Genomic DNA, 13004 nt, shown 5'->3' with positions numbered 1-13004 from the left:
AAGACCAATTAAGTTATTTATATTGTCATTGCCAAACAAATTTAGCAAATTGAAGACAAACTGGTGTTTCAGTATATCTATTTCCAAATTTGTTCTACATATCGGCGCGGTCACATTTGATAGGCTTCTTTATTTTCTTTGATCAGTCATCGTTGATCGCAATGCGTAATGCGATATATACGTGGACTTGCAACTCCCTGTTTTGTGGACTTGCATTTTGAACTTCCACTATGGTTTATGTCACGGGGTGGAAAGGGACAAGTCATCTAAGTTTTTCTACTATGCATGTTTTGCTGCGTTTTACCTTTTTAATATTTTAATATTGTACACTGGTTTATTTTTATGAGTTTTACTGCATGTTTTAATGGTATTTATTTGATGACTTGTCCTGGAAAGACTCCGCCCCTACCTGATAATAAACTGATCACACCTGCGAGAGATCCCAGAGAGGCCAATAAGAGGGCCTGGCAGACCAAAGGAAGGAGTTCGACCGAGAGGCTTGAGAGACGGCCAGGAGTAAGTGGTGCCAGGCGGCAGCGCCTGCAAGCCGAAGGGGCTGGTGGAGCTGGGCGTTAGGAGAGGACGGACAGCACCAGCGACTAGGGACGCGGAGCGAACAGGCGGACGGCAGTACTAACGAGAGCCCAGCTTGTGCACTGCGGGAGAGCAGAGGCGGCGAGACAGCTGGTGCCGATTTGCAGTTTTAAAGAAGCGGCGGGCGGAGTTGAGAGCTCTGCCCACCCGGGGTAAGTCTTCGACTTAGCCCCTTTTATTGAATGAAAATTGCCGAAAAGAATAGTGACTGCCGCTCCCTCCCTTTCTTCAGCGTACCAGGACGCGGAATGCGGGGAGGAAGGCGAGGACTCCGCTGGGTTTCCCTTTTACATCACTTCGCTGGACTTTTTTAGTTCTTTGTGACTCTTATATCGTGGCGGATGCCACTGGACTTTTAATGTTGTGTTTTATTGCTTTTTATTGTGTTACCCCTTGGCCAAGGTTTTAATTCATTTTACCTTTTTAACTATTTAAATATAATAAATTATATTTTAATTAGTTTTTTTTTAATCGTGTGCTTTCCCTTGGCGGCTCCACTGCTCTGTCCGTTTGGAGGAAGGTTTCCTTCCTTTAAAAAAAACTACACTGTGGAAATAAAATCACCTTCGCTCCGTTACATATATAGCTGTCAGTTTTTTTTTTTTTTTGTTTGTTTTTTTTAAAAGCCTGATGTGACTATATCTGGTAGAGCCAGCAAACTGGATGCACAAGGTTCATCCATAAACTACATAAGTGCATCACACAAATACAGACAGCTCCTGGCTACACTCAGCTTTGACCCCAGTGATGCAAACTTATCTCGATATGTTTGCATCAGTCTTGATATAACTGGGGAGATATTTTAAAAAGTCTTCCTCCACAAATCCTTCGCAGGTCGCATTTGAAGGCCAAGTCGGTGTATCCTTCGTGGCCCAACCTATCCCAGAATTCATAGCGCGGTCTAGCCAATTTCAGTATCCAACAATGGAGGCAGCTACTTAGTTTTAATATTAGTCTTTATGGGTCACAAAATGTAGCTGTGTAAACTTCAAATATCTGCTTGGTTTATCAAGACATCACATATTTGCAAAAGTGCTCCGACGTTTTTGGAGACGTCTGTTACCCACCAGCTCAAAGCTGACCGGGAGGTCGAGGCCCACTAGAGCCGGGGGGAACACCGCACTCCTGGCACATAGTGCCTCGACCTCCTGGTCAGCTTCGAGCTGGTGGCCTCTGAAGGATGCAGCCTATTTTGTGAGATCTCGCAAAATGTTTGCAAGATCTTGCAAAAGTTCATCTTAATTTTTTTTCCTCCAATATCCCTTGCAGGGCTCCGTACTCATGCATGGGCTGTCCATACATTTCATGCAGCATTGTCAACACAAATAGATTAAGTGATGAATGTAGGAAAACCTAAAGCTGCCGGGGACAGTCTGAGAGGGTGTCAGAGGTTGGTGGTCTCGATGCTACTGACATTTTCTCAAACAAAAGTACCCCGGGTAAAGAAATATAGTTTCAAGTTGTTGGCTTACATCCTAGAACAATTATTTTGCTTTGTATATCACAGTGTGAATCACATACTCTCTAAAGGAATTATAATGACAACAAAATACAGAGCTTTAGAGTACCTGATTACTTGTTTGGATCTCTTCAAGCTTTTTAGCATTGAAATTCAAAGTTCATTCAGGTGTGTACTTCAATACTGTAATAATGACCCTATCAGAATTGACAGCTGTGCATGTATGTGTGAGGCCTGTACAGTAGTGGAAGAAATTATAACACAACTTTCTTTGATGGTTTCCAAACAATAACTCTCTAAATTACAGTAACTCCTGTCCAAACATCCTGTTTAGGAAGGAAACTCCTCAAACCAAAGGACAAAAGTCTCAGGCTCATTTAATAGGACCAATAAACTTGTTAAATCTTTGGCATTTACACTCCCTAAGAATTTTTTTTAAATAAGCAAGAGGGTTTTCTGAAACAGGAAATGTTTTATTGCCCTCCACCCATCTCTCAACCATCTCACAATCCAGATGTCAAGTCCTCTGAGAGAACACATCGTCATATCAACATAAAATCCAGTGGGCAAGACCCCCTGGAAACACAGACTCTGATTCTATGGGAAACCAGCCACTCTGAATCACTGCAGGGACATTTACTGTAAGCATGACCAAGACTGCTACCATCACCTCTATGAGACCAAAATACTATTTTGGAGTTGTTTTTCATACCATTTTACATTTTAATGAGTGTATTTTTTGTTCTCACTACATTATAAACATGGCTCTGCATTTTAAGCCATCAGTTTCATGGATTAATTTGCAGTTTTGTCAACCACTTTGTCAACATGACAGTGTGATAAGCCTGTCGTCACCAAGAGCCACCACAACTCACCCACAACAAGCTCTTAAAGCTGCCAACAAACAGCTCAATTTGACACAGCTTACTTAAGAGCTTCAGCAGCTAACGCCTGCAGATTTTATTCAGTTATGTGTGAGGCCTGCTGAAGATATACTTACGTTTGTTGCTTTCTTGTCTCAGTTTATTATTTATCATTTTGATCTGATCATTTTAGTTTATAAATGTTGTAGCCCATCTCAGCATGTGCTGTGCAAAAGTCAAAAGTTCCTAGTAAAATAGCTACAGCAATTTATTGAAACAATTCTGAATTTATTCATTTATATTCAGTATATAAAGCAAAAACCGAGTTTGCATATATTTGGTATGACCTCCTTCATCATTCAACAAAGCCTGAGCTACCAGGGTCAGGCTGTTCTTGTAATGTCTTTAATTAAGCTTCAAGAATAGTTCTCCAGGTTTCTTGAAGGACATTCAAAGCTCTTCTTTGGGTGTTGCCTGACTTTTGTTCTGTTGTTTTCCAAGATTATCCCACACTGCTTTAAAAATGTTGAAGTTTGGGCCCTGGGGAGGCCAGTCAGTGACTGATTACATTCAATTGTGTGTCTTTCTATTCAGTTATGCTTTTATACTGGATGCCAGGGAACCAATACTAGGCTTAATAAACAAAACAACAACAGCAACAAAAGGTAGCCAATGTCCAGAGAAAAACTATAAAAGATCTTTAGAAAACCTGGAAGCTTCAGGAAGGTGAACGCACGCAAAGCTACTGGTCCGGACGGGATTCCCGGCCGCGTCCTCAGGTCATGCGCGGCTCAGCTGGCTGGAGTGTTCACGCACATCTTCAACCTTTCCCTCTCTCTGTCTGTAGTCCCAGCCTGCTTCAAAATGGCCACCATCGTCCCTGTACCCAAATCCTCCACCATCTCCTCATTGAACGACTGGCGACCTGTAGCCCTGACCCCCATCGTAAGCAAATGCTTCGAGAAGCTGGTCAGGGACTTCATCTGCTCTGCACTACCCGACTCACTGGACCCTCTACAGTTCGCATACCGCCACAACAGATCCACTGATGATGCCATAGCCCTGACACTACACACTGCCCTGTCACACCTGGAGAAGAGAGACACGTATGTGAGGATGCTGTTTGTAGATTACAGCTCAGCATTCAATACCATCGTTCCCTCGAAGCTGGACAGGAAACTGCAGGATCTAGGACTGAGCAGCTCCCTCTGCAGCTGGATCCTTAGCTTCCTGTCTGACAGACGCCAGGTGGTCAGACTGGGCAGCATCACCTCATCCCCCATCACACTGAACACTGGTGCTCCACAGGGGTGTGTACTGAGCCCTCTCCTGTACTCACTCTACACCTACGACTGCACGGCCACTAACAACTTCAACATCATTGTGAAGTTTGCGGACGACACTACAGTGGTGGGTCTTATCACCAACAGTGATGAGACAGCTTACAGGGAGGAGGTCAGCGCCCTGACCCACTGGTGTCAAGACAACCATCTCACCCTCAACGTCGCAAAGACAAAGGAGTTGATAGTGGACTTCCGGAGGTGCAGAGAAGTACACACCCCCATCACCATCAGCGGCGCTGCTGTGGAGAGAGTGAGCAGCTTCCGGTTCCTTGGTGTACATCTGGCTGAGGATCTTACGTGGTCAGTACACACAAACAAAACAGTGAAGAAGGCGCAGCAGCGCCTCTTCTTTCTCAGGAGACTGAAAAGATTTGGCATGAGCCCCCGCATCCTCAGGACCTTCTATCACTGTGCCATTGAGAGCATCCTCACTGGATGCATCACCACCTGGTATGGCAACAGCACCGCCTACAACTGCAAAGCTCTCCAGCGAGTAGTGCGGTGCTCTGAACGGATAATTGGAGGTGAGCTTCCCTCCCTCCAAGACATCTACAGGAAGCGGTGCCTGAGGAAAGCGGGGAGGATCATCAAGGACTCCAGTCACCCCAGCCATAAACTGTTCAGACTGCTTCCATCAGGAAGGAGGTTCTGCAGCATCCGGTCCCGTACCAGCAGACTGAGAGACAGCTTTTTCCATCAGGCCATCAGACTGCTGAACACGTCATAGACACCTCAGCTTCACTACTGGAACTTTAACATTATGCACTCCATACTGTACAGTAACGCCACTGTTTTGCACATGTCTCACTCTGTATATTTTATTTTATATATTTTATTTATTGTTTACTCTATTTAATTTGTAAAATATGTGTACACACACACACGTAGAAAAATATTTAGTATACACATCCAGAAATGCATATACTATTATATATTGTACATATATTTATTAGTTTCAGATGTAGCCATTCTTGTATTTTGCTTGTTTACATTATTGTATTTTGCACAACTCTGTTGCTTGTGAAGTTCGCACACAAGAATTTCACTCACATGTGCTGTACCAATGTACCTGCACATGTGATGTGACAATAAAATGATTTGATTTGATTTGATTTGGAGAACCACTTTTAAAAATACTAGAGTCTGGCTCCTTGGAAGCAAAACATAAAGAAAGGGTTGCCTAAGACTCTTTTTCTATTGTATACTTTGGATAGATAACATAAAAAAGCCCCATTACAGAGCTAACATGGGTAGGAACATGTCTTTGCAGTATGAAAGCATCTACATCACAAGAGGAGTTTTGTAGTAAGCATCTTACCTTGCATCATGTTTCTATAGGCGTTGTCAGAGATGGAATAGATATGAGGGGGTAGTTCATGTCGTTTCTTTCCTTTGTACATTTCAATGATCTTCTCTGAGTAGATGGGCAGCATTTTGTAAGGATTCACCACCACGCAGAACAGGCCAGAGTATGTCTGAGAGCAGAGAATGCAAGAAAGGTGAGACAAGGACAACTTGCACAGTTTGCATGCTTGTTTCTGCCAGAGAACGAGACAGTAGTAGTAGTAGTAGTAGTAAAAAGTACAATAATCTGAGGAAATTCATAGTTTGTCATCATTTTTCTAGTACTTTATTTAGGGTCAGAGTTTGTACATCCCAATCCAAATAACAAAGGGATAACAAAGTCAACAAGTTGCCATAAGAATAAGGCATAAACTATTTTGTGAGCATGCGCTTGTTTTTAGTAAATACTTACATAAATGAGCCCAGAGAAGTACCTCTCGCGAAGATTGTGCAACACAGAGGCCTCATTTAGACAGGTGAGCTCGGCCATGTCCTCCACCTTGCTGAACTTGGGAGGGTTCATCTTCTGGATGTCATCTTTATTGACTGTTATCTTCTTGGCATTATCAGCCAGCTCCACCAGCACCTCGTCGCCATGCTCCTCCTTTATACTAGCTGCCTCAAAGCCATGCTTTTCTGATGGAACCCATACCAACTTCTTGGCTGCCCAGTCAGCCTGAGCCATCGGGCTGTTGAGGAAGTCTTTGTCAACAAAGAGGAACTTCTCATCCTCGGTAGGGGCCTTCGTGGACATCTTGGCTTAAGGTGAAGGGCCAGCTGTCGATGACAAAAAATTAACTGAATGTTAGAAAAGAGGGAGCAGTAAGTAAAACAAAGATGGATGACAGAAAGAATGCAAGTAAGGGAGAAAAGAGGCAACGGAAAGTCAGTAGCAGCAGTCAGTAAGAGACAATAATCACTTGCAGGTACTGGAAGTACCTGATTGGGCCTATAGATAGCAAAACCCTGTGTCAAGTAATGAGTAAGTCCTAGTGGGAGACATGCTATAAATTTGCCTCCTTGCTTGTGGTCTTAACCCAAAGAGTTAATATGCTTCATCTATCGGGGAGTTCCAGAGTGCAGCCATTCTCACAGACCTCCACCCCCCTCTCGACCCTGCACTCTCTCCCTGTCTCTCTCACACACCACAAGGGAAGAGCTCAAACAATTCCCCTCCCTACTGTAGATCCAATGACTGAGGCTGGGAAATTGATTTTAATTAACTCAGCAACAAAGACCGCTACGTTTTGTCAACAGCTCTATCTCAAATAACTCTAAACCATTAATACTTGCTGGCATTTACTTATACTCAGTCAAGTCAGTGCTTAATTGTCAACATCCATTTTTTCCGGTCTTTCACTCTGCATCTCTCTCTCTCTCCTGCTCTCTCTTACTCTCTCTCTGTCTCCTGCTTGAGGCTTCAGTCTCGTGCTGTGATGACCATATATGGACCCCTTCTCTGGAGCAGGGCTCTTTTCTGCAGACCTAAACAGCAAGGCAAGTGAACTCCCAAACAAAGCCCATATAGGGAATAGTATGTCTCTTGCCGGCCTTGTCGTTTACTCCAAAATGATAACAGTAAGGCAGAGAGCCTGAGGGGGGCCCGGAGCTTTAACAATCGTGCTTCACACGGGGCCATAGTAGCATTCATTTTTAAATGCACTGGTTAAATCATGAACAAGTGCCTGGGACTCAGTCATGTCTGAAAAGGAGCATTCCCGAGCTTATGTGAAATGCTAACAGAAATATGTAGAGTAAATGTACATGCACTTAATTCTTTTCAAGTGTTATTAAAAAAACGGAACCCATTAGATCTAATTTAGGGACTGTTACATAACTATAAAACCATAATGTGATGGATAAAATGAAACAAGTTTGCAAGTTTTTAAGTGGAAAAAATGTTTTACTTTCTAACCTAAGATAGCTTATATATGAAATCCTGGTCTTAGACAAACTAAGTCACAAACAAACTATAAAATATACTGTAAAAGTATTAGCTTGAAGCAGAAGCAAACACTGTCTATATGTCAGTGGATGAAAGCAGTAAGTCAAGCACACGTCTGAGAAAACAAGGAAGGAACCCTCTGATGATCTGGTGATTTTCTGCAGATAAATGTAAACAAACTTTTCCTGACACTCCCCGTATACTTAAGTGTGTGCAGCCAATCAAGTTGCTCCTCCTCACTCTCTTTAACCTTTCTCACCAACTTGAGTTAATGGTTAATAGTTGTGGAGTCCACTCTCACTTTCTGTGGTGTTGATACAGTTTGGTGCTCAGTAAGTGTATCTTGAAGACAGAACAGGGTTCAGAGGGAAAAGTCTCACAGTCACGACGATGGTTTGTCATCTCTGGCATCTTTATTCGCCATGAGACTAAACTACACATAATCCAGTATTATTGATCTGTCATAACTTTAACCACTAAATATAATATTAAACTCTCTCCTGTGTAATCATCAAACCAAATCAGTATTGTCTCGGTTCTAGTTTGTCAAAAATATCACACCAAGGCTAAAAATAAAACTTGTGATGAGACCAATAAACTGGATCATTATTCCAGAGTCTCTATCAAAAATAATAAACAAGTGGAAATATCACTCAGGAGACTAAGTGACCTTTCTATTTGTGGCTGACCGAGTGGCTGACAATTTTACAACTTTTCTCTCTTCTTCCTGTTATCCTTTTATCAATAAACTCAGATGCATCAGGTTTTCCAGGCCTTTGCTCAATGTTTGCTATTAAAACATGAAAATAGTTTAATTGAATTTATTAAAATATACACTTGACTTGTTCCAGGAAGTGTTTCCTCTTATTTTCTGACCAGGAATATCCCAGTGCTTGCCAAACTGTTCCTTTAACTGTTCATCCAGAAACCTGTGATGCTGTGGCAAAATTAATCTGTTTAAAGCTGCATCCAAGTTTTACATATATATAATTGAGTTGAAATACTCAGTTATTAGACTGTCCATTAGCTTGTGTGGTTATGACAGTGAAAGCCCTTGAAATAAAACAGAAGGGAGACTACGTCTGCATGCCAAATATCCTTGGGCAGGATACTAGCCCCAAGTTGCTATGAATGTGTGTTAATGTTAGACAGAAAGCGCTTAATCATAGAAAAAAGGCTTGTATGAATTTGTGAATGAGGCATGTATAAAGCGCTTTGAGTGCCTCAGGAGAGCAGAAGAGTGTTATATAAAAATCAGTCCATCACTCCTCCAAATCAATCATGACAAGATTAGTTAGCTGTATGTGAAAATTGTCACGAGTCTGTGCTATCTGCATCTTCAGGGAAAACATACTGGATATACATGCAGCCCAATACAACCATATTTGGAAAACAGGAAACTCAGTGGTCAGTGGGATGTGGTTCTTAGATAGACAGACCTTTCCCCTTTTCCTTATGATCGCGAATACTTTTTACAGTTTTTTTTTTAATATATGTATTTTTTTTACAGTATTAACTGTAGTTGATTAACTTAACAATAATACTACGTCGTCTGTTGCACTTTATCTAATGCACAAATAAGTGTTTGCATACAGGAGATGTATAATTACATAATGAGCTGACGCCCAGATACGTAAACTATGTCATTGCTTTTAACTGTCAGAAGAAGTTATGAATAAAACTCATATGCTAGGCTACCATAAAACATTAATTAAAGCATATTTTTAAAATAATTTTTCATAGTAGCTACAAAGTTCACAATAAAGCTCTGCAACCGCCATTATCTACAGGAAAACACGCAGACTCCCTCTTCCTTAAACGCATTTAAAGTTATGAGGGGATGCCGATTGACAGGTGCACTTCATGACCGCCGCTGCACGCTTCCACTAAAGGTTATACTTACATAATGTGAAGAAACGGGTGTTCAGGGGAGCTTTGGCTTTGGAAAGTTGGAGTTTGGAGAAGCCGGCGTTGACGAGGTACTCCAAAAGCGAACAGTCCAAATGACCCTCGTCAATTTCAAAGCCTTACTATTTAAACTGCGGACTGTTGCGCGAAGGTGGAGCTGTACGAGGGGACCCTCCTCCTCCAGCTGCAGCATCGTCCAGTTGCAGTCTACATCTGTCAGCGGGGCTGCGGAGGCAACGGACATGCGCACTGCGGACACCAGCAGGTTCGAGGAGTCACAGGGATGTAAGATGAATGAAAAGGCGCTGAATGGAGTGGAGGGTGCTGCTGACAGAGAAGCAGAGGATTAAAAGGTCATATATAACAGTCAACAGTAAAATGGAAAACACCATAACTCCCTAATCTCCATGCTTACTGTTCCAGCACAAAGACATCATGTTTGTGTGTAAGACTAGCGCACACACGGGCTGTGAGGTCAGGTTATGGCTGTAAAATAAATTGGCGTGTAATACAGTTTCATCAGTTTTTTTTAATATCTTGAAATTTACTGCAGCTAACAAATCCAGTACATCTAAATCCACAACATTTATGTTACAAGACCTTTTTTTTTTAGATTTTAATGTGCAACACGTTTATACATGTGACATATTTTATAAATAAAATGATCCAAATTGATATAGAACTTCTCGTTAAAATTAACTACATCATGAGCCAAACTACATTAAAATACCCCGAAAAATAATCAAGCCTATGTAACACAGCAAGGTTCATTCTACGTCTTGGTTATGAGTCTACCATAAGCACATTATTCAGATTAATAGACCGATTAACTCAAATTCTCACACACTAGATATTTTAGTGTCAGTGATACTGTGTTAAATTAAATAATAACTTGTTTTTTATTAATTAAAATGAGATCATTTGTATAAAACTAGATAACTAAACCTTGATATTTTAAAAGTAACTGCAGTTTATATTAAAAAATATAAAAGAAAACGTGTAATAGTATAACCTTACCAAAGGGAACATCCTCTCCTCTCTCTCCTGTCCAAAGAATTAGTTCAATTACTTTACATTCTTGTAGATGGACAAGCCAAATGTGTGTTTGTAGGTAAACAGCATGGCTCAACTTGAATTTATGTGTTTATTCTTTATGCATCATGACAGATTTTAGGAACATTTCATGACTTGATTTGTTGTTTCCATTAATTGAATCATAAAAGCTGGACCCACAATAAACACAGAAGCCGAATAATTGGTTCAATTTGAGTCTAATCTTAAAAACATGCTATCACTTGCTGTCTTAACTAATTTCTTTGGAAAGAGCTGGTTCAAAAATATTTAGTAATTCAGCACTAATCAAGCCAAGCGTTTATTGGGCGCCTTGAATCATAATTAACTGTTGTTATCAGTTTGTATGTTCTCTCAATGTCTGTGTTTCTTCCAGGTGTTCCAGTTTCTACTGTTTAAAGACATGCATGTTAGGTGATGTATGTGTTATTCTACAATGGCTGTAGGAGTGGATGTGTGGGATGGAGTTGTCTTCTGTCTGTGGAAGTACATTTTCAATATAATAAAAATGTATTTCTATGTACTTTCCCTGTAGAAAAACCTTTTTAACATAATTTACAGGTGTCATGTTTCAAAGAATTTATTCAAAGGCAATCAAGAAAGTCTTTACAATTTAGACAATTTAACTGCAGTCTAATAAAATATTATTTCAAATTGCAATCTGGGCTTTTACCTCCTTATTTTGTATCATTTATTTCCACACACCTCTGAGTTGAATCTAATAAGGCTAAACAGTGGGAAAAAATGAACAGGAATCATAATTATAAAACTGTGTGCGTCACTCCTACACGTTCTAGGGTTTAAAGATTATGCAATGCGTTCCCACTCCTCATAAGGAAAACCAGCTGTCCCCTGCATAGGAATCCCCTTTTACTGTAACCTCCCTGGAGAGTTTCCCACCAGTACATAACTCATAATTCGCATAATGAATGTGAGTTTCTTTGTGTGTGTGTGTGTGTGTGTGTGCACATCCCATCTTTCTGTTGCTACACACACAGCAAACAGCTCCTCCCCTGTCCTGCTGCATCCCTCCTGTGTGCAGCTTCTTTCCAATGGAACTTCCTTTATAAGGACACTTTTCTGTTTGTCCCGGTAAATCAAACTGCTGGTTGATAACTGCGCCAGAGACATAGCATTGTGTTCGTGTGTGTCTGTTTGTGTAAAAACTGATGACAGACCTAAGACCAACATTAAGGGCCTTCAGGTTCCCTCTGGCCAACATCAAGGAGATGGGGTGGCATTCGTGGAAAAGGACCATGGGTTGAAAAAATCAGCACAGACAGGCAGTGGGAGGGATGAAGAGTGAAGAGGAGGGAAAGAGGAACAGATACACTGAACAGAGAAGTTGCAGTGTGTGCCATATAAGGAGAATGGCGTCTGTATGGAATCTCTGCAGCTTTCTGTGTTACTTTCAAAGTCTAGCACAGGCAACCACCCCAAGCTCCAGTGACTAAATATGGTTCAATAGCAACAGGGTTGTTCAAACAAAGTTACTCCTATGGCTCCAAACTCTAACTCTATTTACCTGCAGTTAGCTGTGACAGACAACTGGTTTATAGCTTCTGTTTAGTGCACACAAGAGAAAGACTTGTTATTTTCTTGTTATTTTTAGTGAGATAAAATATGAAATTAACAATTTGCAGCTTGAGGCTAATGCCTTTGAAATAAGTACACAGAGACTTGGGATTCCCTCTGAACTAAACAGTGTATAACAGGATCATTTTCCAGAATAAGAGCCATAATAATGGATGAAGGTAGAAGGAAGGATTATTATTTATTTGTATTGAAAGTTAATCTGTTCTAAACTTTGTCCTGACACACCTTTAAGGAGGAGACAGCGGGAGTGAACATGGATTTAAACCTCTGAGTGAATGATGGCAAAATCCCACTCCAAATGAAATAAACCTAAGCAGGATTTTCACTTAGAAATCAAATGTTAATCATCTGTATTTTATTTACACACAGCAAATGAATTAACACGCAGCAAGTGAATTCAAACAGGTCACTGTTTATAGTAAACCAGCCAGAATGGCTAAAGCAATTGAGCACGTACATGTGGAGGATTCCCTCGAAGCAATAAAAACAAAACGAGGTGTCATATTAAGATCTCGTACATACAGCATGTTTCATGTGTATTTTTTCTTCATCCTCATGTCCATAGATGGTCATCTATTGGAGAGAAAACATGTTTATGGATATGTTTGACCCCCAAGGAATGCAATTGCATTCTAATTTAAGCACAGAGGCAAACGTCAGTTCAGTCTGCAGCAGTCAAAGGATCACTGCATTTAACACTATTTATACAGCTGCCTGTTTTGCATACAACTAATTTATACAGTGGAGAAGAAATGCTACCAATTATGGGGCAAGCTGCCAATTGAACAATCATGTCATTGTTCAACTTCAGGAGCTTGTAAAGCCATTTTAAAGAGAATGGATATATCAGATGTCAGTGAAGTAGGTATTTGAGTACCTCA

The 13004-nt window shown here is 40.9% G+C and overlaps 1 protein-coding gene across 3 annotated transcripts in view; it reads right to left on the bottom strand.

Moving 5' to 3' along the window:
• The window catches only part of myh11a (myosin, heavy chain 11a, smooth muscle), a 34018-nt gene extending 24426 nt beyond the window's left edge, over positions 1-9592 (bottom strand). For all 3 annotated transcript variants that reach the window (XM_004538925.6, XM_004538926.6, XM_012918217.4), the window contains exons 1-3: positions 9452-9592; positions 6016-6380; positions 5578-5734 (exon numbers count right to left, since the gene is read on the bottom strand). In XM_004538925.6, coding sequence (XP_004538982.1) covers positions 5578-5734; positions 6016-6357 — 499 coding nt within the window. In that variant the 5' untranslated portion in view covers positions 6358-6380; positions 9452-9592. The remainder of the gene's footprint in view (positions 1-5577; positions 5735-6015; positions 6381-9451) is intronic.
• Between the last annotated feature and the right edge of the window lie 3412 nt (positions 9593-13004).

This window comes from Maylandia zebra, linkage group LG6 (genome assembly GCF_041146795.1).
Source record: "Maylandia zebra isolate NMK-2024a linkage group LG6, Mzebra_GT3a, whole genome shotgun sequence".
NCBI classification, from domain to species: domain Eukaryota; kingdom Metazoa; phylum Chordata; class Actinopteri; order Cichliformes; family Cichlidae; genus Maylandia; species Maylandia zebra.
Note: the sequence above shows the minus strand (reverse complement) of the source record. Positions and strands in the feature narration are given on the sequence as shown.